The sequence below is a fragment of the Dendrobates tinctorius genome, unplaced genomic scaffold (genome assembly GCF_039654945.1).
Source record: "Dendrobates tinctorius isolate UK_male_01 unplaced genomic scaffold, ASM3965494v1 ptg000219l, whole genome shotgun sequence".
Taxonomy (NCBI): Eukaryota; Metazoa; Chordata; class Amphibia; order Anura; family Dendrobatidae; genus Dendrobates; species Dendrobates tinctorius.
This window is the reverse complement of record NW_027361886.1, coordinates 5997035-6022595: the sequence shown is the minus strand read 5'-3', so window position 1 is coordinate 6022595 and position 25561 is coordinate 5997035. Positions and strand designations below refer to the sequence as shown.

The 25561-nt window shown below is 47.9% G+C and overlaps 1 protein-coding gene across 6 annotated transcripts in view; it reads right to left on the bottom strand.

Annotated features, from left to right (window-relative positions):
- The window catches only part of GATAD2A (GATA zinc finger domain containing 2A), a 116768-nt gene that overhangs the window by 8879 nt on the left and 82328 nt on the right, over positions 1-25561 (bottom strand). For 4 of the 6 annotated variants that reach the window (XM_073555141.1, XM_073555137.1, XM_073555139.1 and 1 more), the window contains exons 5-8: positions 25242-25358; positions 17792-17980; positions 12987-13251; positions 5193-5482 (exon numbers count right to left, since the gene is read on the bottom strand). In XM_073555141.1, coding sequence (XP_073411242.1) covers positions 5193-5482; positions 12987-13251; positions 17792-17980; positions 25242-25358 — 861 coding nt within the window. The remainder of the gene's footprint in view (positions 1-5192; positions 5483-12986; positions 13252-17791; positions 17981-25241; positions 25359-25561) is intronic. The other 2 variants (XM_073555142.1, XM_073555138.1) reach the window with 1 other exon arrangement.

Sequence of the window (25561 nt, the reverse complement as noted above, 5' to 3'; positions counted from 1 at the left end):
CAAAAACTGAAAAGTGGGGCCTGCAATATTATTCGGCCCCTTTACTTTCAGTGCAGCTTACTCACTCCAGAATTTCATTGTGGATCTCTGAATGATCCAATGTTGTCATAAATGACTAATGATAAATATAATCCACCTGTGTGTAATCAAGTCTCCGTATAAATGCACCTGCTCTGTGATAGTCTCAGGGTTCTGTTTGAAGCACAGAGCATCATGAAGACCAAGGAACACAACAGGCAGGTCCGTGATAGAAGTCCGTGGAGAAGTTTAAAGCCGGATTTGGATACAAAAGGATTTCCAAAACTTTAAACATCCCAAGGGGCACTGTGCAAGCGATCATATTGAAATGGAAGGAGTATCATACCACTGCAAATCTACCAAGACCCGGTCGTCCCTCTAAACTTTCATCTCAAACAAGGAGAAGACTGATCAGAGATGCAGTCAAGAGGCCCATGATCACTCTAGATGAACTGCAGAAATCTGCAGCTGAGGTGGGACAGTCTGTCCATAGGACAACAATCAGTCGTACACTGCACAAATCTAGCCTTTATGGAAGAGTGGCAAGAAAGCCATTTCTCAAAGATCGCCATAAAAAGTGTCATTTAAAGTTTGCAACAAGCCACCTGAGAGACACACCAAACAAGTGGAAGAAGGTGCTCTGTTCAGATGAAACCAAAATCAACTTTTTGGCAACAATGCCAAACGATTTATTTGGCGTAAAGGCAACACAGCTCATCACCCTGAACACACCATCCCCACTGTCAAACATGGTGGTGGCAGCATTATGGTTTGGGGCTGCTTTTCTTCAACAGGGACAGGGAAGATGGTTAAAATTCATGGGAAAATGGATGGAACCAAATACTGGACCATTCTTGAAGAAAACCTGTTGGAGTCTGCAAAAGACCAGAGACTGGGACCGAGATTTGTCTTCCAACAAGACAATGATCCCAAACATAAAGCAAAATCTCCAATGGAATAGTTCACAAATAAACGTATCCAGGTATTAGAAAGGCCAAGTCAAAGTCCAAACCTGAATCCAATCGAGAATCTGTGGAAGGAGCTGAAAACTGCTGTTCACAAACGATCTCCATCAAACCTCACTAAGCTTGAGCTGTTTGCCCAAGAAGAATGGGCAAGAATGGAGACATACCCAAAGAGACTTGCAACTGTAATCGCAGCAAAAGGTGGTGCAACAAAGTATTAAGTTAAAGGGGCCGAATAATATTGCACGCCCCACTTTTCAGTTTTTGAATTTCCACAAAAATTTAAAATAACCAATAAATTTCGTTCAACTTCACAATTGTGTCCCACTTGTTGACTCTTCACCAAAAATTTACATTTGGTATCTTTATGTTTGACGCATGATATGTGGGAAAAGGTTGAAAAGTACCAGGGGGCCAAATACTTTCACAAGGCACTGTAGATCAAAGTGCCTTTATGGCAACATACTATTAAACTTTGCAGTTCAATCCTGTCGTGATACTACAATTTGCCCATGCTAATCTACTAATATCTGTCGAGAAGCGATTGGACATTTTTAACTTCTTCCTGTCAAAGCCAATTATAGCTCTCTATGCAATCTTTTCATTCTTCCAAGAGTCATAACTCTATTTTTTCATGGACATGTGTACAAGCATGTTTCCTGTGGGATGAGCTGTAGTTTTGAATGACACTTTACAATTTTAGCTCATCTTTAAACCTCTAAGTTTCAGTATTTCAAATAAACAAAAAAGCGTGTCAGCCATTGTTCTATCGTTTTAAAAGTGTTAACAGTACAGTAAAAGTGATCCAGAAGTGGACAACCCATTTAAAAACTCTGTTCTTATAGGTTCAGGGTTTAATCCCTCTCTGCCATCCGATCTACTATTCCATCCATGTGACTTGGGCTTTACTTCCCATGGACGGAATAGCACGTCATAGCGATCGGCCGCTCACACAAGTGGTGTGCAGCCGATCAAGGCCAGGTGTCAGCTGATTCTCACAGCTGACACCCAGCACTAAGTGCCTGGAGCAGTCACAGACTGTTCCCGGCACTTTAACCCCCAGAATACTGTGATTGAACATGATCGCAGTGCATCTCAGGAAGTCTCTCAGGTCAGTGTGCACTGAGTGCAGCGCTGACAGCTTCTGTAGCATGCAGATGCTGCTTCATCTGCATGATATAGAAGCGATCAGCCTGCATAAAATGAGTGTCCCATAGTGGGACAAAGTGTAAAAGTAAGAATGAAATAAGAAAAAAATTAAAATTGTAAAAATATATTGATTTTTTGTTATCATTAAATATTTGAATAAAAGAAAAAAATATAAACAATAAAAGTACACATTTGGTTTCCCCGTGCCCGTAATGACCCGACCAAAACAATGCTTTATCATACCGCCGAACAAAAAATGGAATAACTCGCGATCAAAAAGACGGCTATAAACAAACATGGTACCGCTAAAAACGTCATCTTGTCCCACAAAAATCAAGCCGCCATATAGCTCCATCACCAAAAAAAAATAAGTTATAGCTCTCAGAATAAAGCGATGCAAAAATATTTTATATAAAAGTTTGTATTGTATAAAAGCGCCAAAACATAAAAAATGATATAAATGAGGTATCGCTGTAATCGTACTGACCGAAAGAAAAAAAACTGCCTTATCAATTTTACCACATGTGAAACGGTATAAACGCCCCCCCCCCCTCTAAAAAAAAAATTAATGAATTGCTGTTTTTTGCTCATTCTGTCTTCCTAAAATCGTATTAAAAAGCGATAAAAAAAAAAAAAGTCATACGCCCGAAAATGGTACCAATAAAAACGTCAGCTCATCTCACAAAAAACAAGACATCACATGACTGCGCCAAGATGTGGTGATGCAAAAACTATTTTTCAAAATAAAAAGCGTCTTTTAGTGTGTGACAGCTGCCAAACAAAAAAACCCGCTATAAAGGTCTCTTTCACACGTCCCAATATTTATGGTACCGGAGATGTCCGTGTACATGTCCGGCAATCAGCACTAACAGGGGAGAATGATGAGAGCCGTGTTCAGCACCCGGCGGCGGGGAACAGAGCTTACTGTAACGCTTCTTCCCCGGCACTGATGTGTGTCACATGGACATCCGTGTGTGTTAAGCATATGCACGTGTGTTGGATGTTTTGTGGCCCGTGCTGACATTAAAAAACGGACATGTCAACGAAACACACTGACATGTGCACAGAACTATTCACTTGAATAGGCAAATACCGCTCCGTTCCTCCCAAGTCTCGTCGCATGGCTGCCCAATGGTAAAAAATTTTGTGACACACCCATGGTGTCCACATGATCACTGCACCCTTAGATGAATTCATTGAGAGGTGTAGTTCGTAAAATTGGATCACTTATGGGGGATTCTGCTGTTTTGGCACCTCACGGGCTCTCCCAGTGGGTCATGGCGCCTGCAAACCATAACAGTAAAATCTGGCGCTCCTTCCTTCTGAGCTCTGCCATGTGCCCAAACAGTGGTTTAGCCCCACATATGGGGTTACCGCGTACTCAGGGGACAAATTGCCCAACAACTTTGGTGTCCAATTTCTTCTGTTACCCTTGGCAAAATAAAAATTAGGGGCGAAAAGAGATTTTTCCACAAAAATTGATTTTTTTAATTTTTACGGCTCTACGTTATAAACGTCTGTGAAGTACTTGGGGGTTCAAAATGCTCACCACACAGAGTTAAGTTCCTGAGGGGGTCTAGTTTCCAAAATGGTATCACTTGTGGGGGGTTTCCACTGTTTCAGGCGCTATCCAAACACAACATGGCTTCCGATCTTAGGCCTCTTTCACACTTCAGTTTTTTTGCATCAGTCAAAATCCGCCAAAAGGACGGATGGCGGATCCGTTTTAGTACTGATGACAACGGATGCCACCCGTCCGTTTTTTTGACGGATCCGCAAAATATGAGAGAGAGAGAGAGAGAGAGAGAGAGAGAGAGAGAGAGAGAGAGAGAGAGAGAGAGAGAGAGAGAGAGAGAGAGAGAGAGAGAGAGAGAGAGAAAGAGAGAGAGAAAGAGAAAGAGAAAGAGAAAGAGAAAAAGAAAAAGAGAGAGTTTCGGGTTAAATTAGTGTCTGGAGGATCCGCCAGAGAAAAAAACGTTGCAAGCTCAGTTTTGAAATCTTTCAGGATGGTGACGGACAGCAACTTTTGGCGGATCCTCAAAAAAAACCCGATGCAACGGACAGCAATCCGTCACAATCCGCCAATAATGGAAGTCAATGGGGAAAAAAAAAACGGATCCTCAAAAGAAAATTGCGGATCCGTTTTTTTTCAAAACCTGGCGGATTGTGACTGATTGTAAAAAACTGAAGTGTGAAAGAGGCCTTAATTCCAGCCAATTTTTTGTGAAAAAGTCAAACAGCGCTCCTTCCCTTCATAGCTCTCTCGTGCACACAAATAGTGGTTTACCCCCCCACATATGGGGTATCAGCGTACTCAGGACAAATTGCACAACTTTTGGGGTCCAATTTTTCCTTTTACCCTTGGTAAAATTAAAAAAAAAAAAAAAAAAATTGGATCTGAAGTAAAAGTTTTTTTTTTTTTTATAAACATTCCAAAAAATTTTGTGAAGCATCTGAAAGGTTAATAAAGTGACTTAAAATGTGATGTGGTCCTGTAAAAATGAGAAAACGCTGGTCAACTTTTAACCCTTATAACGTCCTAACAAAAAAAAAAAAAATGTTGGTTCCAAAATTGTGCTGATGTAAAGTAGACATGAGGGAAATGTTGCTTATTAACTATTGTGTGACATAACTGATTTAAGGGCATGAAAATTCAAAGTTGGAAAACTTTTTTGACAAATTTCCATCCCCCCACCCCACACACAAATAAACGCAAGTCATATCAAAGAAATTTTACTACTACCATGAAATACAATAAGTCACAAGAAAATGTCAATCACCGGGATCCATGGAAGCGTTCAAGAGTTATTACCTCATAAGGGGACAGTGGTCAGAATTATAAAAATTGGCCTGGTCATTAACATGCAAACCACCCTTGGGGGTAAAGGGGTTAAACAGCTGCAATCAGATTACAAGCACCCACATATATCACAGCTGGCACCCACACTGCATAGCACAGGTTCAGCTCTTGAGTCTGCTCCAGGGAACTCCTGTGTACATCTTCCTTTAAGGGGGCAAAAGTAAAGTAAATAAAGTTTTACTTCTGTGCCATTTGGTTACCTGTTTCAGTGAGTGGTGTTGAACCGAATGTTCTGACTTAATCTGTGCAGGGGATGAGCTCTGCTGCAGTATTCGCTGCTCAATCTCCTGCTCTTGTTGCAGAGCTTTGACAAAGGCAGCCTTCAGTCTGTTAGTGTGCTCCGCTTTCAGGGCCTTCTTTTGGTTAGAAGTCATGCAAACATCACACATGATGGTCCCATTTTTTTCCTGTCTCCAGCGGCTGGTGAAGTCAGTCTTGCATTGGGCACAACTATAAGGCTCATGAGATGCAGGTGGTGGCACAGTTTTACCTGTATGGAGGACAATCACTTAGTAAGACACTCAGAAATAAGAAGTACACCTATCAGACAGCAGCACAGGGTGGTCAAAACTACTCAGTGTCCTTGTGACTTTTGTACATGAAAAGGGGATCCCGTCAGCACACTATTCCTTATGGAAGTACTGATATACCTGTGTAGACACCTGCCCAACCTAAAACACGGATATTACTTACCGGTAACGTGTTTTTTTCGTAACCCATGACGGCACCACGAGAGAGGGGATCTGCCCTTCAAGGACAGGAAATTTTCAAGATAAAAAAGGCGCCTCCTCTCTTGGCATCAGTTGGTTTACAGAGCACAATAGGAAACGCACAGGTTAGTGTACACAAATAAATCATATACCTATATTCTTGTTCATCCTCAACCACCAACACCAAAAAGGATGTATGAAAAAAACAAAGATCCATCGATCAAAAGAATGATTAAACAAGGAGGGAAAAGTAAGGGTGCCATCATGGGTTACGAATAAACAGGATTTTTTCAATCACCCATGACGGCACCACTAGAATTTCAAAAGACTTATGGGAGGGACCACAGCTTGTAGAACTCTTCTCCCAAATGTTATGTCAAAGGAAGTAGGCAAATTCAGTCTATAGTGTCTACGGAAGGAAGAAGGAGAGGACCATGTGGCCGCCTTACAAATCTGGTCGATGGAGAAATCTGCTTTCTCTGCCCAGGATGCCGCTACGGTTCTTGTAGAATGGGCCTTCAGACCTTCAGGAATGGCCTTGCCTGCACCAATATAAGCTAACTTGATAGCCTCCCTGACCCATCTCGATAAGGTTCGTTTAGATACCTTAAGGCCTTTCCAAGATCCCTGGAAGAATACGAACAGGGCCCTGTCTCCTCCAAGGTACTGTCACCTATAAATAACACAGCAATCACCTTCTAACATCTAGGGTGTGTAATTTCTCCTGCTTATGGTTGCTGGGGTTGGAACAAAAAGATGGTAATACCATTTCCTGTGCCCTGTGTAAAATCTTGTAACCACCTTAGGGAGATATGCCAGGTCTAATCTTAAAACTACCCCCATCTTCCAGGACCTGAGTGTAAGGGGTACTTCACACTAAGCGAGTTCGCTGATGCGTCACCGATTTCGTGACACGCCAGCATCTCACTGTGTGTGGCACGCATCAGCGACCGACCCCCTGCCGGGTATCGCTGATCGTGCAGGAATGTCCTGGGCCATTTTTTGATCGTTGGTCTCCCGCTGGCCAGCACGCATCGTGTGGCAGCGGGAGACCAACGATCAGTGAGCTCCCAGCGCTGTATGTAAGCAGACGCTGGGGGCTGGTATCCAGGGTAAACAGCGGGTAAGTAAGCATCGCGCGCGCTTAGTTACCCGCTATTTACCCTGGATACCAGCGTCCTCGCTGGTCCTGATCGCTGGCAAGTCGCACCAGCGATCCTGACCAGGTCGTATCGTTGTCGGGATTGCTGGTGCATCGTTTAGTGTAACGGGACCCTAAGGGGGGTCTGCTGATAAAGCCTGTATGTCTCTTATCCTGTGGGCTGATGTAAGAGCCACCAGCAGTAATGTTTTTAGTGAGATTTTTTTCTGAGGCGGAATGTAAAGCTTCGAAGGGGCTCTGTCAGCACAGTCAACACTAAATTTAGATCCCATGGAGGGGTTCCACAGGTAGGGACTGATCTGGCTCTACTACAGGCTTTGATTAACATGGCAATCCACCTAATACCTGCTAGGTCACAATTGTATAGCTCCCCTAGGGCTGAGACCTGCACCTTAAGAATGCTAACAAAGGCCAAGTTCTAGCCCCCTCTGAAGGAACTCCAGTATAGATGTTAAAAGGGACTTCTCCCCCTCCAGCCTCACCACTGAAAAGGATGGGAACTTCCTCCAGGTCCTCCTATAGAGCCTAGTGGTTACCCGGCTTCCTGCTACTAAGGAGGGAAGAAATTAGTGATGACCGAGTATACTTGTTGCTCAGGTTTCCCCAAGCATGCTCGGTTGATCGCGAGTATTTTGGAGTGCACAGAGATTTAGTTTGTCGTCTCAGCTGCATGATTTATGGCTGCTGGACAACCTGAATACACATGGGAATTCCCTAACAAAGAGGCATTCTTCACTTGTATCCAGCAGCCATAAATCATGCAGTTGCATCCACAGAAACAATCTCCGAGCATGCCAAAATACTCGGAGGCCACCCGAGCAATGAGTATACTCGCTCATTACTAATAGAAATACATTCAGCCGAGAAATGCTTTCCCTCTAAAATTGACCTCTCAAATTCCAGGCTGCTAAATGCAGCCCAGACATCTGTGGATGGAGAAAAGGCCCTTGGGATAGAAGATCCTGGTCTTCTGGGAGAACCCAAGGATGCAATATTGACATTGTCCTTAGCCAGTAAAACCAAGGTCTTTTTGGCCGAAAGGGGGATATCAGGATAACTCTTGGCCAGGCTTCTCTGATCTTCCTCAACACTGACAGGATGAGGCACACTGGGGAGGAAAGCATTGAGCAGACCGGAGGTCCATTCCATCCTGAAGGCATCCACCATATGAGGGCTTTCTCCCAGGTCTAGAGAAGTATTTTTGAACTTTGCCGTTTTCCTTTGAGGCAAAAAGATCTATTTGACGAAGACCCCACATGCCCACAATCTGACTGAACACTGTCCTCTTCAGGGACCATTCTTCCTGACGTAGCTAATTGCAGCTCAGGAAGTCTGCCTTGGTATTTTCTGCCCCAAAGAAAAACCTTTTCATTATCAGCCTTTCATTTCAGCCAGTACAAATATCTGTTCCTCAACCAACATTAGTGGAAGGGAGCGAGTACCTTCTTGGTGATTTATATAGGCTACAGTAGTCCGGCTGTTGGAGAGCACTCACATGGTGGTCCCGCAGAAAAGGCAGCAGCCCGTCCAATACCCTCTCTATCTCAAGGAGCTCCCAGATGTTGGAGGCGGCTAACCTCCTCTCATGACCAGGTCCCTTGTAGGCAGTGTTCGTCCAGGTGGGCTCTGTCGTGACTTTGTTTACCCATGGAACTTCCTTGGATGAGGAGTCGATCGCTAGCTACCAATGGAGAGAATGGATCAATGTCTCTGGAAGGATCAGCTTGCCTTCCAACCGCCCCTGCAAGATTGCTTCATTCTCCAAGACGCACCACTGAAGGTTTCGTGTGCGCAACAGTGCCCTTTGCTGGTATACAGGCAGTCAGAGAGCACAACAAGGACATCGCTTTCCTAAGGGACGTCTTAGGACTTGCTACCACTGAGATGCGGCTTTTGATACTGGTCTCCTTTTCCTCCGGGAGGCAGTATTCCTGTCTTACTGAATCCATCAATAGACCCAGAAAGACCTGCGATGTTATTGGTTGTAGCCTGCATTTTAGGTTTAGATACCATCCCTGTGTCTCTAAGGCATCTCTGGCTCTGCTGATCAGTTGACACTGAAGAAACAAAACACCCACGATCAGGAAATCATCCAGATACGGTATCACTAGTATGTCCTTTCCACGTAGATGAGCTGTCACTTCCTAAATTACTTTCATATATATCTGGGGAGCTGCTGCTAGCCCAAAGTGGAGAGCTCTGTACTGGAAGTGCCTGATTTCCGACCGCATCTGCACCGCTACTCTGAGTAACCTTTGATATTGGTTGTGAATTGGTACATGTTAATGGCATCCTTGATATCCAAGACCACCATGTAACAGTCCGGAAAGAAAACCTTCACTTTTCTGTCCTCACCAACTCCATCTTGAATGAAGGGATAACTAAGAATTTGTTTAAAGCTTTTAGATTCATAATGGCCCTCAAAGAGGCGTGTTTTTTTTTTTTTTTTGTAAATCAGAAATTGGGGGGGGGGGGGGGGAATCTCTCTTCTATCCCCCCTGGAAGAACTTCTTCCAATACAGTTTTTCTATGGAAGACAGGACCTCGCTTTCCAGCACCAGCTGTTTGTGCGAAGATGGTTGCACAGGGGTTTCCATATATCGCTCTCAAGGTGGGGTATGGAATTTTATTTTTAGGCGTGAGCCTATGATCTGACGGATCCTGGCACTGGAAATTTTTTCCCAGATCTGGAGGAAGCGAGAGAGAAAGTCTCCCTCCCACCTGGGAAATTAAGGGAATCTGTCAACCCATTTTCAGCCTATGAGATGCAGCCACTGCCATCAGGGGCTTATCTACAGCATTCTGTAATGCTGTAGATAAGCCCCTGATGTAACCTGAAAGATAAGAAAAACAAGTTCGATTATACTCACTTGGGGGCGCGGGCATCGCGGTTCAGCGCCTCCCATTTTCTAGAGATGACGTCCTCCTCCTTACTTCTGCCGCGGCTCCTGCGCAGGCGTACTTTCTCTGCCCTGTTGAGGGCAGAGTAAAGTGCTGCAGTGCGCAGGTGCCGGGAAAGTTCAGAGCGGTCCAGCGCCTGCGCACTGCAGTACTCTACTCTGCCCTCAACAGGGCAGAGAAAGTACGCCTGCGCAGGAGCCGCGGCAGAAGTAAAAAGGAGGACGTCATCGTATGAAGATGGGAGGCACCGGACCGTGACACCCATCCGGAGTATAATCTAACTCGTTTTTCTTATCTTTCAAGATACATCGGGGGCTTATCTACAGCATTACAGAATGCTGTAGATAAGCCCCTGATGGCTGTGGCCGCAACTTATAGGTCAAAAATGGGGTGACAGATTCCCTTTAAGTCATTGAGGGGGCTTTTTTGGATTCCAAGGATGATTTTCTGAAGAAACCTCTGCCCCCTCTAGGCAGTCCCTCCAGTGTGTCCTGCTCCCTGAGCGGTTTCTTGCAGGAACAGAGACCCTTTCAAAAGGACTGCCAAAAGAATGGAAATTCTTTCTTCCCATTTCCTGCCTTCTCGAGAATCTCGTCAAGGGCTGGTCCAAACAGGAATTTTCTTTCACTCTCACAGGGGAGAGAACCAAATTTAAATTTTGGCCTGCATGTCACATGGCCAACATTTTTGCCAGACCGCCCTACGACCTGCTTTGGACACAGCGGCTGATCTGGCTGCCAACCTAGCAGAGTTTGCAGAGGCGTCCGCTAGGAACGCCACTGCCTCTTTAATGGCTGGAATCGAAGCCAGGATGGTATCCCTTGGGACTTGCTGCTCCTACAGGTCCTCCAAGTTGTCCATCAAGACCTTCAGAGATCTGGACGTGCATGTAGCCGCAATGGCCAATCTTAGGGCCCCCGCTGAGGACTCCCAGGCTGCCTTATAAGAAGCTGTCAGTTTTCCGGTCCAATGGTTGTTTTAACGACCCCAAGTCCTCAAATGGCAGGGAGAATCTTCTTGAGATCTTGGACACTGCTACATCCAATTTAGGGGCCTTATCCCAAGAAAAGGATGTTTTCTCTTCAACAGGGTACTTTCTTTTAAAAAGGAAGCCAAACCTTGCTACTGCCTCGGTGAGGCTGCTGGGGTGCTTGCCTCCGATGGGGACGTGAAGGGCATCTCTCTTCTAGCTTCTTGAGCAACTCCTGTTGCTGCTGCTGAAGCGGTGGTTGTTGAGCCTCAGTCTTTGCCGCAACTTGCCTGCCAGAGGTCGCCTTACATGCTCACATGGGAACGCCGGCCAGCACGAACAGCCACCAGTACCCACCCCTTCCCCTGGAATCTGCCAATCAGGCGCGTCATCTAGATGAGACTTCAGGTTCGCGCACTTCCGGTCAGCACTCTGCACGCCTCCGGTCATGGCACAGACCACTCTCCAGACGTCCAGGAAAAAGGTGAGGGAGCTTCTGGTGCCTTGATCACGCCCGTTTAGGGAGGGCACCCATCGGGACCTCTGTGGCGCTACCAGCACCTGCCGCAGCAGACCTGTGCCTGCCAAACCACGGCCCCTACAGCCCAGGCATCCTCTTCCTTTATTCTAATGGAGTGTCAATGCGCTCTCGAGCAGCGTGACTAACCACCGAAACCCTGCTCACGCTCAGTCAGGGAGGGCACCCTTCTGGGACCTCCATGGCTCTACTGGTAGCTGGCGATGGTCGCAGAAGACCCGTGCTTGCCAAACCCCGGCCGCCCCAGGCAGCCTAGTCTTTGTCTTCACTGCCGTGATTAACTGAGGATATCCCATCAAGGACAGGAAACCAACTGTTGCAGAGAGGAGCCGCCCTTTTTATCTTGAAGTTTCCGGTCCTTGAAGGGCATGGGTGACTGAAAAAGGGTACTTTTCTGTAGAGATCCAATGTGCAAGTCATAAGAAATCTAGCTTAGAAACCATGGGTCCGATTTATTAAGACTGGCGTTGTGCACATATCTCAATGAAGGGTTTCACTGTAGTATAATGCAACCCATTTATTAAAAGGAAAGTATCAGCGAGAATTCATACCTGAAACTATTTATATGTGCATGTAGCTTTCAAAGTAAAGTTCAGCAATACTTTTACATGGGCAGTCTGTTCATTTGTTAGAGTATTCAGCATTTTATGTGAAATGCAAATGAGGCCGAAAAGCTATTTATACATTTGAAGCCTCTGTCACTCCAGCTCTATTCCCTGGCTAGCACTACCTTTTCCCACTTGAATGACTGCTCCTTTGCCAGAAGTCACACAGCATAGAAGGAAGCAGTCAGTCAAGCAGGAGAACACTGCACTGCAATGACGGAGGCCTCAGATCTTTGCTCTCATTTGCATATCTATTCAAAACCTGATTTTGCAGCAATGGAAGAACAGTCTGGTCTTGTGAATGTATAGCATTTCAAAGAGAGCAAGGGCGCAGACGGCAGTAAAAACCGGAAAGAGATCGGCCTGGCCGGCGGCTCTCCCGACCAGAGCATAACATCTGCATAGAAATATGCAAAGCGGTCGTGTCGTGTGCACGAAGCGGTCATGTTCGTGCATGCCTGTGCAAACCTGATAACAGACTCCCTTTTATGAAGTACACGTCACTTGATGAACTAGGTGCATTAGTTTACTGGCGTGTGCCACTGCCAAAAGGGAGTACATTTCTGGAGTAGGTTATATCTCTTCAAGAAACTGACAGGTGTAACCACGCAAACGCCATATTGGAGTAGCTGTGTAAAGCCCAAACGCCAAAAATATTTTTGAGCAACTTCCAAGTTTCACAGAGGGTGTGTTGGCAAACTTGGAATGCTTGTCCCAAGGGCACCAAGCCCCCCCCCCCCAGTGCACTTCCAAGATGATTTACATGATTTCTATACTAGATTGCTTAGGAAAGACACACTGGATTTCTACAAAAAATGGTATCTTTACTTCCATATATAGAAAGGTGCCCACTTGTTCACTTTGACATTTGTATAGTAGTGTAGCTATAGACATTTTAAAGGGTGTTCAGAGTTGTCCCTTAGAGCATAAAATAGATAAATGACTGAATGAGAAACTGCACACTTGTATAAAAGTTAGTTATTGAAAGTGCTCTAATTGTACACAGTTTAAGATAGGAGGCATAGCTATGAGGCAGAAATGACAGTTTGGTTTCTTAAGTTTAGTCGGATATACCAGTGTCAACCCTTTAAAGCTCAATAATTCTTACCTTGGGTCTCTAGCAGGTTCTGCACTACCTCCTCCAGTCCTACTAGATAGATGAACTCATTATTGGCTGCACTTGGAAGAAAGTTAAGTTCTGGTGCAGGTGGTTTGGGTGGTGGAATCTCCAGCAAGGTTTTTTCTAACTGCTTACGTAGGGCAAGCTTGGCAGCTGCTTGCCGGCTAGCAGGAGATTCATTAGCACTACCACTTGAGATGCTTGTGGCATTTCCGGTTGTTCCAGCTGAGCCCTTCAAAGAAGTTGGGGATGCCTAAAAGAGGAAAAAAAATGTACATAGCTATAAACTGATTATAGTGGTAGCAGGCATGCAATTTACAACATGTATAAACAATATCATGTAATAAATTTTTATAATTCTAATTACACTGAAAAAAGTAAACTTGTGTGTCTTATAGGGGATTTACACAGAACCAATCATCTGAATAATGCTGACCGAATCACGGCAGCATGAATTAAACACGGGCAGCTTGACTGCAGCTAGGTATGTGTGAAGTTGTGGACGCTGTGTCTAATTTGACAAGTGAGGAGGGTCCTTGGTCGGTTTCGCCTCACCCTGCTCCACTTGATGAACAGGTCCCCCCCCCCCCCCCTTGCTGCACAACTGTATAGCTTCAAGAAAGAAGCAGGAAACTAGAGACCCAGCTTCTCACTGGTTGCTTAACATGTCTTTCCACTGTGCACAGAGCGACCCGTTAATCACTTGGAGCAGAGTGGGGACAAGCTAGCCAGAGAGACATGATTAGTGTGGCAACACCGCTATCCAGCTTTTCCCCACCCTGCTCCAGGTGATTTACAGGTATCTCCCCATGTACAATGGAGAGTTTCAGAGAAAAACATACCAGGTTCCTATTCATGCTGACCGTAGATTGGGCAGCATGAAAAAAGTGACAAGTTGCCTTTAATAAATTTAGTTATTGGTTAATAAGTTAACCTTGTAATGTATGAGTTCTTGATGAGTATTAAGGGTACAATTAAAATTAATTACGGCTTCGCTTTTCTAAAAAAAAAAAAGGAAGTGGCCTTATTAAGATTACTTTATTTTCAAGCTTAAAATGGATTACATCAGAGTAAACATTTCCCCTGCAGGTGCAGTCACAGAGGCAATAGTCCACCACATTCTGACAGGCAAGAGAATGTTCTGGGACCCCACCATGATAGGTGGATACCCTATGGCTACTTTCACAATCAAGGGCATCATTGTGTCTGAAAGCATAATGGCAGTATGATTCTGCAAGTGAAACCGATTTTTCCCTGCAAGAATTGTGATTCACTGGTCCCATGCACAAAGCACATGTGACAATGGGCTGCTGCATTTTAAGGCTGCAGCGTGTGTATGCAGCTTTAGGGCTCTTTTACATGTCCTGGTTTTTCCAGTAGCAGAGATAGTGTCCATGTGTTTAATACATGTGGCAACCGTGTGCCGCATCAGTATCACATGTACTGGCGCCTGGAAATCAGTGGCACTGTTCGTGCTGTTGCCTGGTGCTGAAGACCACTTGCATCATTGTCCCCTACTCACTGACATGAGCACTGCACAGTGAGACTTTTTCCTCACTGTGCTGAGGTCACCGCAGTTCAGGGGCCCGGCTGGGAACGCAGCCTCAGTGACCCACGGTAACCTTGAGGTCACTGACTGTGGGCTCGCAGCAGCTCATACCTCAGTGGTTCCCAGTCTGGACAATCACCTGGTTATGGTGGTGGTGTTTTTAATTTTTGGTTCACTGCAGGAGATGAAGGCTTCAATGGAATGGGCGTTAGGTGACATTTTTTTAAAAAAAAGGAAAAGTGTTTTGTTTTTATTTCAAATAAGACTTTATTCTGGCTGTGATTATTTACAACAGAACTATAGGGATTAGTAATGGATAGGTGTCAAGCTAGTTTCACACTAGCGTTTGGAGGCGCAGCGGACGCTCGTTGTGAAGCTCAGCCCCCTGCCTCCTCCGGTCAGCTACTCCTATGGGCGCATGCCGCTGCATGCGGTCTGTGTACCCTATCTTTAGCATTGGGTACGCATGCATTATTTTGATGGCGCGCCGACCTGCGACAAACGCAATGAGTTCCATTTTGGTGCGGCTGCCGCACCGTCAAGAAGGCGCATGCGGCGGCAAATGCATGCCTGTGCACAGCCTGCGTACCCGTGCACAGCCTGCGTACCCAATGCTAAAGATAGCGTACGCAGGCCGCAGCATGCCTCCATAGGAGGAGCTGACCGGAAGAGGCGCGGCAGGGGGTGGAGCTTCACGGCGAGTGTCCACTGTACCTCCAAATTCTAGTGTTAAACTAGCCTTATAGACACCTCTTCATCACCAAGCCATAGGCTTGATATCACCAGACAATACAAAAGGTGACATCAGCCCCACTTGCCACCACCACTGGGCACGTGGGAAGAGCTGGGCAAAGCACATTGGCACATCTAATAAATGCTCCTTTTCTGGGGCGGCTGCGCGCTATTTTTTAGGCCTCATACCAGCCTTAGAGTACCAGCCCCCAGCTGTCTCCTTTAGCTCGGCTGGTTGTCAAAAAATTGGGGGGGGGGGGGGAGAGAAGGTTGACACCACGCCGTTTATTTTAAATTTATTCATTTAACCCCTTTCCGTCATCAGACTCCCTCCCTTTGATGTGGGTTCCAGCGGTGAGTCCACATCTTTCCCGGGACGTGTCAGCTGTTTTGAACAGCGATCCACCTGTGGCAATTAAACCGTTAATTGCCGCTGTCAAACGCTGACAGCGGCATTTACCTTGCGCTTCCGGCCATAGAGCCGGAAACCCGCCCACCGGTGACCCCGTCATGTGATTGCAGGTCACCGGTTCGTTGGTATGACAACCAGAGGTCTGGAGACCTCTATGGTTGTCACTACCGGCTTGCTGTGAGCATCACTCGGTGGTCAGTGCTCATAGCAAGTGAGAAATACTAATATATAGATGTGAACTGATCATTGCCTCTATGTAGCAGAGCCAATCGGATTGTGGCAGCTTCTCGTCTCCCATTGAACCTATTGACGCATGCCAGAAGTAAAAAAAAAAAAAAGGTCAAAACATACAGTCATATTCGGTATGACCTGATCGCTAAACAGCATAGCGAGGAAAGTCAAAAGGCCAGAATTATTTTTTTTGGTGGCCTTGACATTGCATTAAAATGCAAGAACAAGCGATCAAAAGATTGTATCTGCACCAAAATGGTATCATTAAAAACATCTGCTCGGCGCGCTAAATGCAAGCCCTCACCCAACCTGAGATCACGAAAAATGGAGACGCTACGGGTCTCGGAAAATGGCGCAATTCATTTATTTTATTTTTTTTTAACAAAGTTTGGAATTTTTATTCACTACTTAGATGAAACAGAACCTAGACATGTTTTGGTGTCTAAGAACTCGTAATGACCTGGAGAATCATAATGGCATGTCAGTTTTAGAATTTAGTGAACCTAGCAAAAAAAGCCAATCAAAAAAGTGTGGGATTGCACTTTTTTTTGCAATTTCACCGCACTTGGAACTTTTCCCCCTTTTCTAGTACACGACATGGTAAAACAATAGGGTCGTTAAAAACAAGCCCTCACATGGCCATATTGACGGAAAAATTAAGAGGAGCAAAAAACAAAAACGCAAAACTAAAAATAACTCTGGTCATGAAGGGGTTAATTAAAACATGGCATGGGGACTCCCTTATTCTTGTTAAAGCTAAGGTTGCACGTTGCAGACCGCAGTTGTCAGTTTTGCCTGGCCGTTATCAAAAATACAGGAGAATCCCACATTTTTTTTTTTTTTTAAATTTTATTTATAGCACAGCCGGCAGCTGATGAATATTCCCATCAGCCACCACCTGCTTTCGCTCTTAGGCCGGTTTCACATTAGCGCTTTTTCAGCGCGCACGGCCGGGGGTAGCTCCGCCCCCGAGCCGGCTCTCTGCCCGGCGTGCCCGCCCCTTGCTTGTAGCGCCGCCTACTAGCGGACAGCGGCGCCTGCGATCGGCGCACCCTATCTTTAGCATAGGGTGCGCAGATCGTGCGCAGGCCGTGCGCTAGTTGCGCTTTGACCTGTGCTGCGCACTTTTGACGGTGTGCCGTGCGCGCCAAAATCAAACTTTTCGGATTTTGGCGCGCACGGCGCACCGTCAAAAGTGCGCAGCACAGGTCAAAGCGCAACTAGCGCACGGCCTGCGCACGATCTGCGCACCCTATGCTAAAGATAGGGTGCGCCGATCGCAGGCGCCGCTGTCCGCTAGTAGGCGGCGCTACAAGCAAGGGGCGGGCACGCCGGGCAGAGAGCCGGCTCGGGGGCGGAGCTACCCCCGGCCGTGCGCGCGCTGAAAAAGCGCTAATGTGAAACCGGCCTTACAACTCTCAACTGAGAGCTGAACGAGCAGGGGACAATGATGCGAGCCGATTCCCAAGTGCAGGTACGTATGATACTGATTACACACGGATGTCATCTGTGTATCGTCAGTGTGCGGGACATTTTGCAGCCCGTGGTGTTGTGTAAAAAAAAAAAAAAAAAAAAAAAAAAAAAAAAAAAACAGACATGTCTGCATACGGTCCGTGGAAACACACTGACATGTGTGCAGACCCATTCACTTGAACAGATCTACGTGTGCAAGTGTCTCTGGTACATGTGAAAACAGTCACCACAAGTAAAGGAAATCCTGCCATGTGAAAGAGCCCCAAGTGTGTAATGATTATGTTATTTTTCTAGAACACTCCAAAGTGATGATATCAAAAAAAAACAAAAAAAACACAACTCTATCTTCGTAGCACTGAAAAGTCAAATTTGCTTTAGGTTTCTGTATATACCAACCTGTGGTATGTTGACAAGCAAGCTTGTGTTTGCCACATTAGCTACACGAATCAGTCCTTGCTGGATGATCCTCTGACCTTGCATCTGCACGCTGGGCACTGATGCTCGAGGAGCAAGTAGTAAAGGAGGTGGGCCTGTACTTGGATGTTGCCTGATACTGTGCAACTGCTGAGGAGAGACAGAAATGGGCTGATGGTGGGAGGGAGGGGTAAGAAGGAAAAGACAGTGGGAAAAAGTGTGAACACGTGAGCAGGAAAGATAATCTGAAAAAAGGAGCAACGAAACATACTACAATAACCAATATTCAAAAGCTAATATCAATATTCAGATGTTACTAGTGCAACACAGACTTAGATAAGAACTTACGTTTAGATCTCATGCGGAAGTCAGTTTTTCACCTGTGTTCCACCTGTGATTTTCATATATAGAAAAACAGGATTTTTTGGGTTGCTTACCGTAAAATCTGTTTCTCGGAGCCTTCATTGGGGGACACAGAGACCATGGGTGTATGCTGCTGCCACTAGGAGGCTGACACTATGCACAAAAAAAGGTTAGCCCCTCCTCCGCCGTATACACCCCACCGACCGGCAGGAAGTTCCTCAGTTAGTCAGAAAGCAGTAGGAGAAGTAACAGAATAGATTGAGAACAGAACAAACAACTCAACTGTAACAAACCGACAAACATAAGAACAGGAGTTGTAGAACATGGGAGGGTGCTGTGTCCCCCAATGAAGGCTCCGAGAAACAGATTTTACGGTAAGCAACCCAAAAAATCCTGTTTTCTCGTTCGCCTTATTGGGGGACACAGAGACCATGGGACGTCCCAAAGCAGTCCCTAGGGTGGGAAACAAACTTCCATCAGGCCAGTGGACTCGCCACCGCAGCCTGCAGAATCCTTCTACCTAGGCTGGCGTCCGCCGAAGCATAGGTGTGGACCCTGTAGAATTTCACAAAGGTGTGAACCGATGACCACGTTGCAGCCTTGCAAAGCTGCAGCGCGGAAGCTCTGTGGCGCACCGCCCAGGAGGCACCAACCGCCCGGGTAGAGTGCGCTCTGACCCCTGGAGGGGCCACTCGATGCTTGACCCAGTATGCCTCCAAAATTGCCGATCTGATCCAGCGCGCAATAGTGGCCTTTGAGGCTGGGTGACCTTTCCTCGCCCCATCAGGAATGATGAACAGAGTCTGACTTCCGCAAGGAAGTCGTCCGGGCTAGATAGACTCTCAATGCCCTGACTAGGTCCAGCTTGTTCAAGGACCGCTCCCGAGGGTGAGCTGGGCTCGGGCAGAAGGATGGCAGAACAATGTCCTCATTGAGGTGAAACGAAGATACCACCTTCGGAAGAAAAGAGGGCGGAGGCCGCAGAACTACCTTGTCCTGATGAAGGACCAAAAAAGGAGAGCGGCAAGAAAGTGCTGCTAATTCCGACACGCGCCGGATGGAGGTAATGGCCACCAGAAAGGCCACTTTCCAAGAAAGGAGGGAAAGGGAAACGTCCCTGAGAAGTTCAAAAGGAGGACCCTGCAGAACCTGAAGAACCAAATTAAGATCCCAAGGATCCACGGGCGCTCGGTACGGAGGAACCGTGTGAGCCACACCCTGGAGGAAGGTTTTGACCTGGGGCCGGGAGGCCAGCGTTTTCTGAAATAAAATGGACAGTGCCGAAACTTGACCCTTCAAGGAACTGAGAGCAAGCCCCGCATCCAGCCCTGCCTGCAGAAACGCCAGAATAGAAGGGAGCGAAAAAACCAAGGGCGCGATGTCATTGGTCTCACACCAGGAGAAATAGGCTTTCCAAGTACGGTAATAGATCTTCGAAGAAGGCTTTCTGGCGCGGATCATGGTATGAATCACCCGATCAGAGAATCCTGCCCGTCTCAAAACCTCGGTCTCAACAGCCACGCCATTAAATTGAGCGACCGAGAATTGGGGTGGCAAATCGGGCCTTGAGACAGCAGATCTGCCCTGTCTGGAAGCTTCCAGGGGGCGTCCGCGAGAAGGTTGACAATGTCCGCGAACCGAGACCTTCTGGGCCAATTCGGGGCGATGAGGATGACTGGAATCCCCTCTGCTTTGATTTTCTTCAACAACTTGGGGAAGAAGAGGCAGAGGAGGGAACAGGTAGGGGAGCTCGAACTGTGACCAAGTGACGGCCAGAGCGTCGGCGCCCACTGCCAGAGGGTCCCGAGACCTGGACACGAATTGTGGGACTTTCCTGTTGAGGCGAGATGCCATGAGGTCTACATCCGGAGTTCCCCACCGACGGCAGAGCAGATGAAACACCTCCGGATGTAGGGACCATTCCCCTGCCGCGAGACCCTCGCGGCTGAGGAAATCGGCGGCCCAGTTGTCCACGCCGGGAATGTGAACCGCGGAAATCGTTGGAACAAAGGTCTCTGCCCATTGAAGAATTCTGGACACTTCCGCCAGAGCTGAGACACTCCGTGTCCCCCCTTGGCGGTTGATATACGCCACCGCTGTGGCATTGTCTGTCTGAATCCTGACAGGCAGGCCCTTGAGGCGCCTTTCCCAGTGGACGAGAGCTAGATGGATCGCTCGTATCTCTAGGACATTGATCTGCAGAGCTGATTCCTGAGTCGACCATCGACCCTGAACAGTGTGATTGCGGAACACTGCACCCCAGCCGATGAGGCTGGCGTCCGTAGTGACAATCTGCCAGTGAACGGGAAGAAAAGACCGCCCCAAGAGAATGAGGGGAGACGTCAACCACCAGTTGAGAGACCGCTTGATCCGGCATGAAAGGCGAACCGGACGATCCAGAGACAGAGCCGACCTGTTCCACCTGGACAAAATGGCCTGCTGGAGTGGCCTGGCGTGAAATTGGGCAAAGGGAACTGCCTCTATCGCCGCCACCATCTTCCCCAGGACCCTCATGGCTGTCCTGAGGGATGGAAATCGTGTGATCTGTAATGATCGCACGCCCTGCTGCAGGGAAAGGATCTTGTCTTGTGGGAGAAATACCCTTGACCGACGAGTGTCGAACAGAAGGCCCAGAAACACAAGGCGTTGAGTAGGGACCAGACAGGACTTTTTCCGGTTGACGATCCACCCAAAACTGGACAGGGTGTCTAGAACGATCGCCACACTTAGGCGGGCCTGTTGAAAGGAGGGAGCCTTGATCAGGATATCGTCGAGGTACGGAAAAAGAACGAGACCTCTGATCCTCAACAAGGCCATCAACGCCGCCATAATCTTCGTGAAGACTCTGGGAGCGGTGGCGAGCCCGAAAGGAAGCGCGACGAACTGGTAATGTTCGTGGTGAATCGCAAACCGCAGGAACTTCTGATGTCCGGGAAATATGGGCACATGTAGATAGGCATCTTGGATGTCTATGGAACCCATGAATTCCTGCTCCTCCATGGAAGCAATTACCGAGCGTACAGACTCCATCCGGAAGTGGCGAAGGCGAACTCTCTTGTTGAGTAACTTGAGATCCAAAATGGGCCGAACTGCCCCGTCCTTCTTCGGCACCACAAACAGGTTTGAATAAAACCCTGTGAAGCGTTCCGATTCGGGAACGGGCACAATCACCCCGGAACTGAGAAGAGAGGCGATGGCCGAACAGAACCCCGGGACCAAGCCCAGATCCCTCGGCGGACGGGATTGGAAGAAGCAATCCCGTGGAAGAGAAATGAACTCTATTTTGTATCCTGTTGATACAACCTCTCTGACCCAAGCGTCCTCTACTGAGGCGAGCCAGACGTCGCTGAAGAAAAGAAGTCGACCTCCCAATTGGAAGGGACCCACGGGAGACCGATGGTAGTCATGCGGATGTAGACCGTCCAGATCTAGATCTGGACGGTCTTCCCTGGGAAGAGTGGGACCGCCAGGACGGAGTGGGCCTGAAGGAAACCTTCTTTCTTTCCTGACGTGCCTGTGGCCTTTGCTGGTTGGAAGGGTTTTCCTCCGTATTGAAACGGCGGAAAGTCCGAAAGGAACGAAACTGACGCCTTGGAGGAGGTCTGCGAGGCTTGGAGGGGAGAAGAGAACTCGTACCTCCGGTAGCGTCCTTAATAATCTGATCCAATTGTGATCCGAAGAGACGCACTCCCTAAAAAGGCAGATTGGTCAGAGACTTTTTAGAGGACAAGTCCGCCTGCCAGGCCTTGAGCCAAATTGTACGTCGGATTGCCACGATGTTACTTGAAGCCTGAACTGCGCAAGATGCGGCATCCAAGGAGGCAGAAAGCAGGTAATCCCCCGCATGGGAAATCTGATTGGCGAGATCGGCCAAATGCTCTGGTCGTGCCTTATCCAGAATGCCCTGCCGAAGGTCGTCTGCCCAAGTGGATATGGCCTTTGCTGCCCAAGAAGAAGCAAAGACTGGACATACCGCTGCTGATGCTGCTTCGAAGGCAGATTTTGCTAGAGATTCTATGATCCTATCATTAGAATCTTTTAGAGATGCCACACCTGACAGCGGAAGGACCGTATTATTAGAAAGTCTGGACACGGGAGGGTCCACCGAGGGAGAAGCGGCCCAGTTGTCCGTGAGCTCTTTAGCAAACGGGTACAGTACGCCGAGACGCTTCCTCTTTGAAAGCGTCTGGTCGGATCTTCTCTCTCCTTTGTAAAAATCTTTCCAAACTCAGAATGGAAGGGAAACACCCTGGATGGTGTTTCCGCCCGTCTGAACGAAACCTCCTGATCTGAGGATTTCGCAGGGGCGTCAGCGATGTCAAAGGTATGGTGAATCGCGGCAATGAGGTTTTGCACCGTAACCTTCATGTTCGCATCCTGGTCCGAATCCAGCTCTAAGACCCCTTCCGATTCCGAAAGCGCTTCGCCTGACTCGGGAGAGGAGGCCCGAGAGGGAGACTGCTGGGGACTATGGGGTGAGGTAGGACGAGGGGAGGACTCCGCCTGGAGGTCCTGCCTGGGCCTCTTGCGACCGCCGCTGGCTGGCTCAGATGGGACGTCCTGAGACGTGCTGGGTCCCGCCGAAGCTCCCAAGGGCAACTTGTCCAGAACGGCTACTAGGGACTGAGACACCTTGGTGAGGTCTGCCACTGACTGTGATAGAGAGGAGGCCCAGCCCGGCATGGGGGGCTCACTCACCACTGGGGCTATGGATGGCTCCTGAGCGGCGCCGGGCTGGATTGGATTGCTACAGTCCAGGCAGAGGGGAGTGGACTGACCTGAGGGAAGCTTGCGATTGCAAGAAGAGCACGCAAAGTACTTGACTAAGGTGCCAGAGGAGGCAGGGGGACGAGCGCGGTCAGACTTAGAATTAGACATACTGACGGACAGTCACTGAAGCCTTGCCGGAAGGTTGGGGGGACAGGAGGCAGAGGAGGGTGTCAGTCTGCAGTATGCAGAGCTACTCACGGTCCGGTGTCCTATCGCAGCTTCCAATAAATGGAGATGCACGGTTCGTCCGGCTTGCAGGGGCACGGCTGAGGGAACAGCGTCCGGCTGACAGGCTGCGAAAATGGCGGCAGCCAGAGAGGAGCCGAGCAGGAAGCGCGCGCTTTCCTGCAGATGCAGAGGAGGGAGGTAGGCGGGGCTAGGCGCCGATGATAAAAATGGTGCCGCCCGCTAAGATGGTAGGGTGGGAGGGACGGCGCCGCCTCCGGGACGCTCAACCTGAGGGGAGAAGGCCGTGGGCGGGCTTAGAGCGGGCGGGAGGGAAGCCCGCCCGAGAATGGAGAAGGGGGGCGTGGCCGCGACGCCGGACAAGGCCCCAGATGAAGCCAGGGCCTGGATTAGAAGAGGCGGCCGCCTGTCAGCACAGGGCGGCGCGGAGGCGTCGCAGAACCGCCGCGGTGGCTGCTACTGAGGACAGCTAGGACCCGGCAGAGGGGGGGGGGGGGGGGGGGGGGGGGGGAAGAGCTGTCCGATAACCAGCCAGGGCCTAAATAGCTGCAGCGGCCGCCTGGAGGCGACGCGGAGGCGTCGCAGCACTGTCACAGCGACCGCTGCCGAAGAATCCATGGAGTGGCCTGGCGTGGAACCCGCAGGGGAGAATGGGACTCAGGTCTCATACTTACCCTCCTGATCCGTTTCATCCAGCGTACTGTTTCAAGGAGAGTATCCTGCGCCTCAACCGACCGACCGGCTCTGGTAGGCGAGTGGGTGGGAGACGGGGAGCGAGGACCATCTGGAACGCCACATCCATGTTAGGGGTCTTGGTCCTGCTGTAGACTTATGAGGATACGGGGTGGCAGTACACGCCGTACTCATAGTCTCTTTGTGGGACTACAGATGTGACTATTCACACTGTATCCCTCCGGAAAAACCTGAAAAGAAACGACGCACATCGAGGTAGATATGGGTCTAATCAAAGACCCGTGTCCACCTCCTACTGACACTAAGCTAAACTGAGGAACTTCCTGCCGGTCGGTGGGGTGTATACGGCGGAGGAGGGGCTAACTTTTTTTGTGCATAGTGTCAGCCTCCTAGTGGCAGCAGCATACACCCATGGTCTCTGTGTCCCCCAATAAGGCGAACGAGAAATGTACCCATTATAGTTTATGGGACTGTTCATAGGTCAGTGTTGATTTGCAAACAAACAAACAAGTCTATGGGGCCATGAAAATAAGAGACTGCACAAGTACTGTATTCAGCGAGGTATCCATGTGCTGATTAACATTGCAGTGTTAGGGTGTGTGCACACGTTGCGGATTATTTACTGCATGTGTTGGTAAAAATCACAAGTTAAAAACGCATGCAGTTTTTCTTGCGGATTTCTAGATTTTGTCTAGCAGATTTGATGCAGACTGTAGTGCGTTTTGGATGTGCAGGTTTGAGTGAGAGATATTTTTGTATGTTCGTTGTCCCGGAATGAAAACTGCAGCTGCGGTTCCACAAAAAAGTAGTGACATGCTGCGGAAAATAAACTGCTGCAAATCTGCGTGGAAATTTCCACAGCATGTGCACGGCGGATTTGGTTTTCCATAGGTTTACATGGAAATGTAAACCGCATGGAAACTGCCGCAGATCCGCAGAGACAAATCTGCTGCGGATCGGCAGCAAAAACCGCAACGTGTGAACGCACCCTAAAGGGAAAGCTGTCATTTTTCCTCATGTGAAAAATCACTGGATGAAACACTGGTCTGTGTCAGTACGAGTGTCATCAGGGTTTGATAACTTTTTTGCGTGCATGAAAAATTATGGATGTCAATGGGGCTTCACATTGAATATCTATGGTAAAAAGTCATATCAACTGTAAGTTCTGAGTGGAACACAGTAGAAGGCCAAGTAAGAACGCTTACTTGCCAAATTAGCAGATCTCACATTACATTAAAACAGAGTCAATACTCATTTTGCATATATTATATTTAGAGATAATGTGTATATAAAGGCATTGACGCACCCTAATACACTACATCCAAAGCACCAAGCTCATAATGCTGGCAATTATCAATTATGTGGCATGACAAAAGAATGATTAAATTTAAATGAAAGCCACAATGCAAAGTATCCTTACCTGTGCGCCTCTTACAAGGGGAGGCATAACTATCTGTGTAGATTGCTTGCCTGGTGTCTGTTGCCCACCTCGTACTAGAGGAGGAGGAATAACCGTGCCACCAATACGGGATGGTACCTGCCAGAAGAACATGCAAAAAATTACTGCAGAAGACATAATGTACATAATGAGGGCTAGATTTATTAACCATGTCATTACACATTGTAATCGGTCAAGACAGTTTTTTTTATTTCTCCATTTACATAGCCATTTGATGGCTTGTTTTGGACAGGATGACTTTCAATTTTGAACGACACCATAAATTACCATGTAGTGTGTTG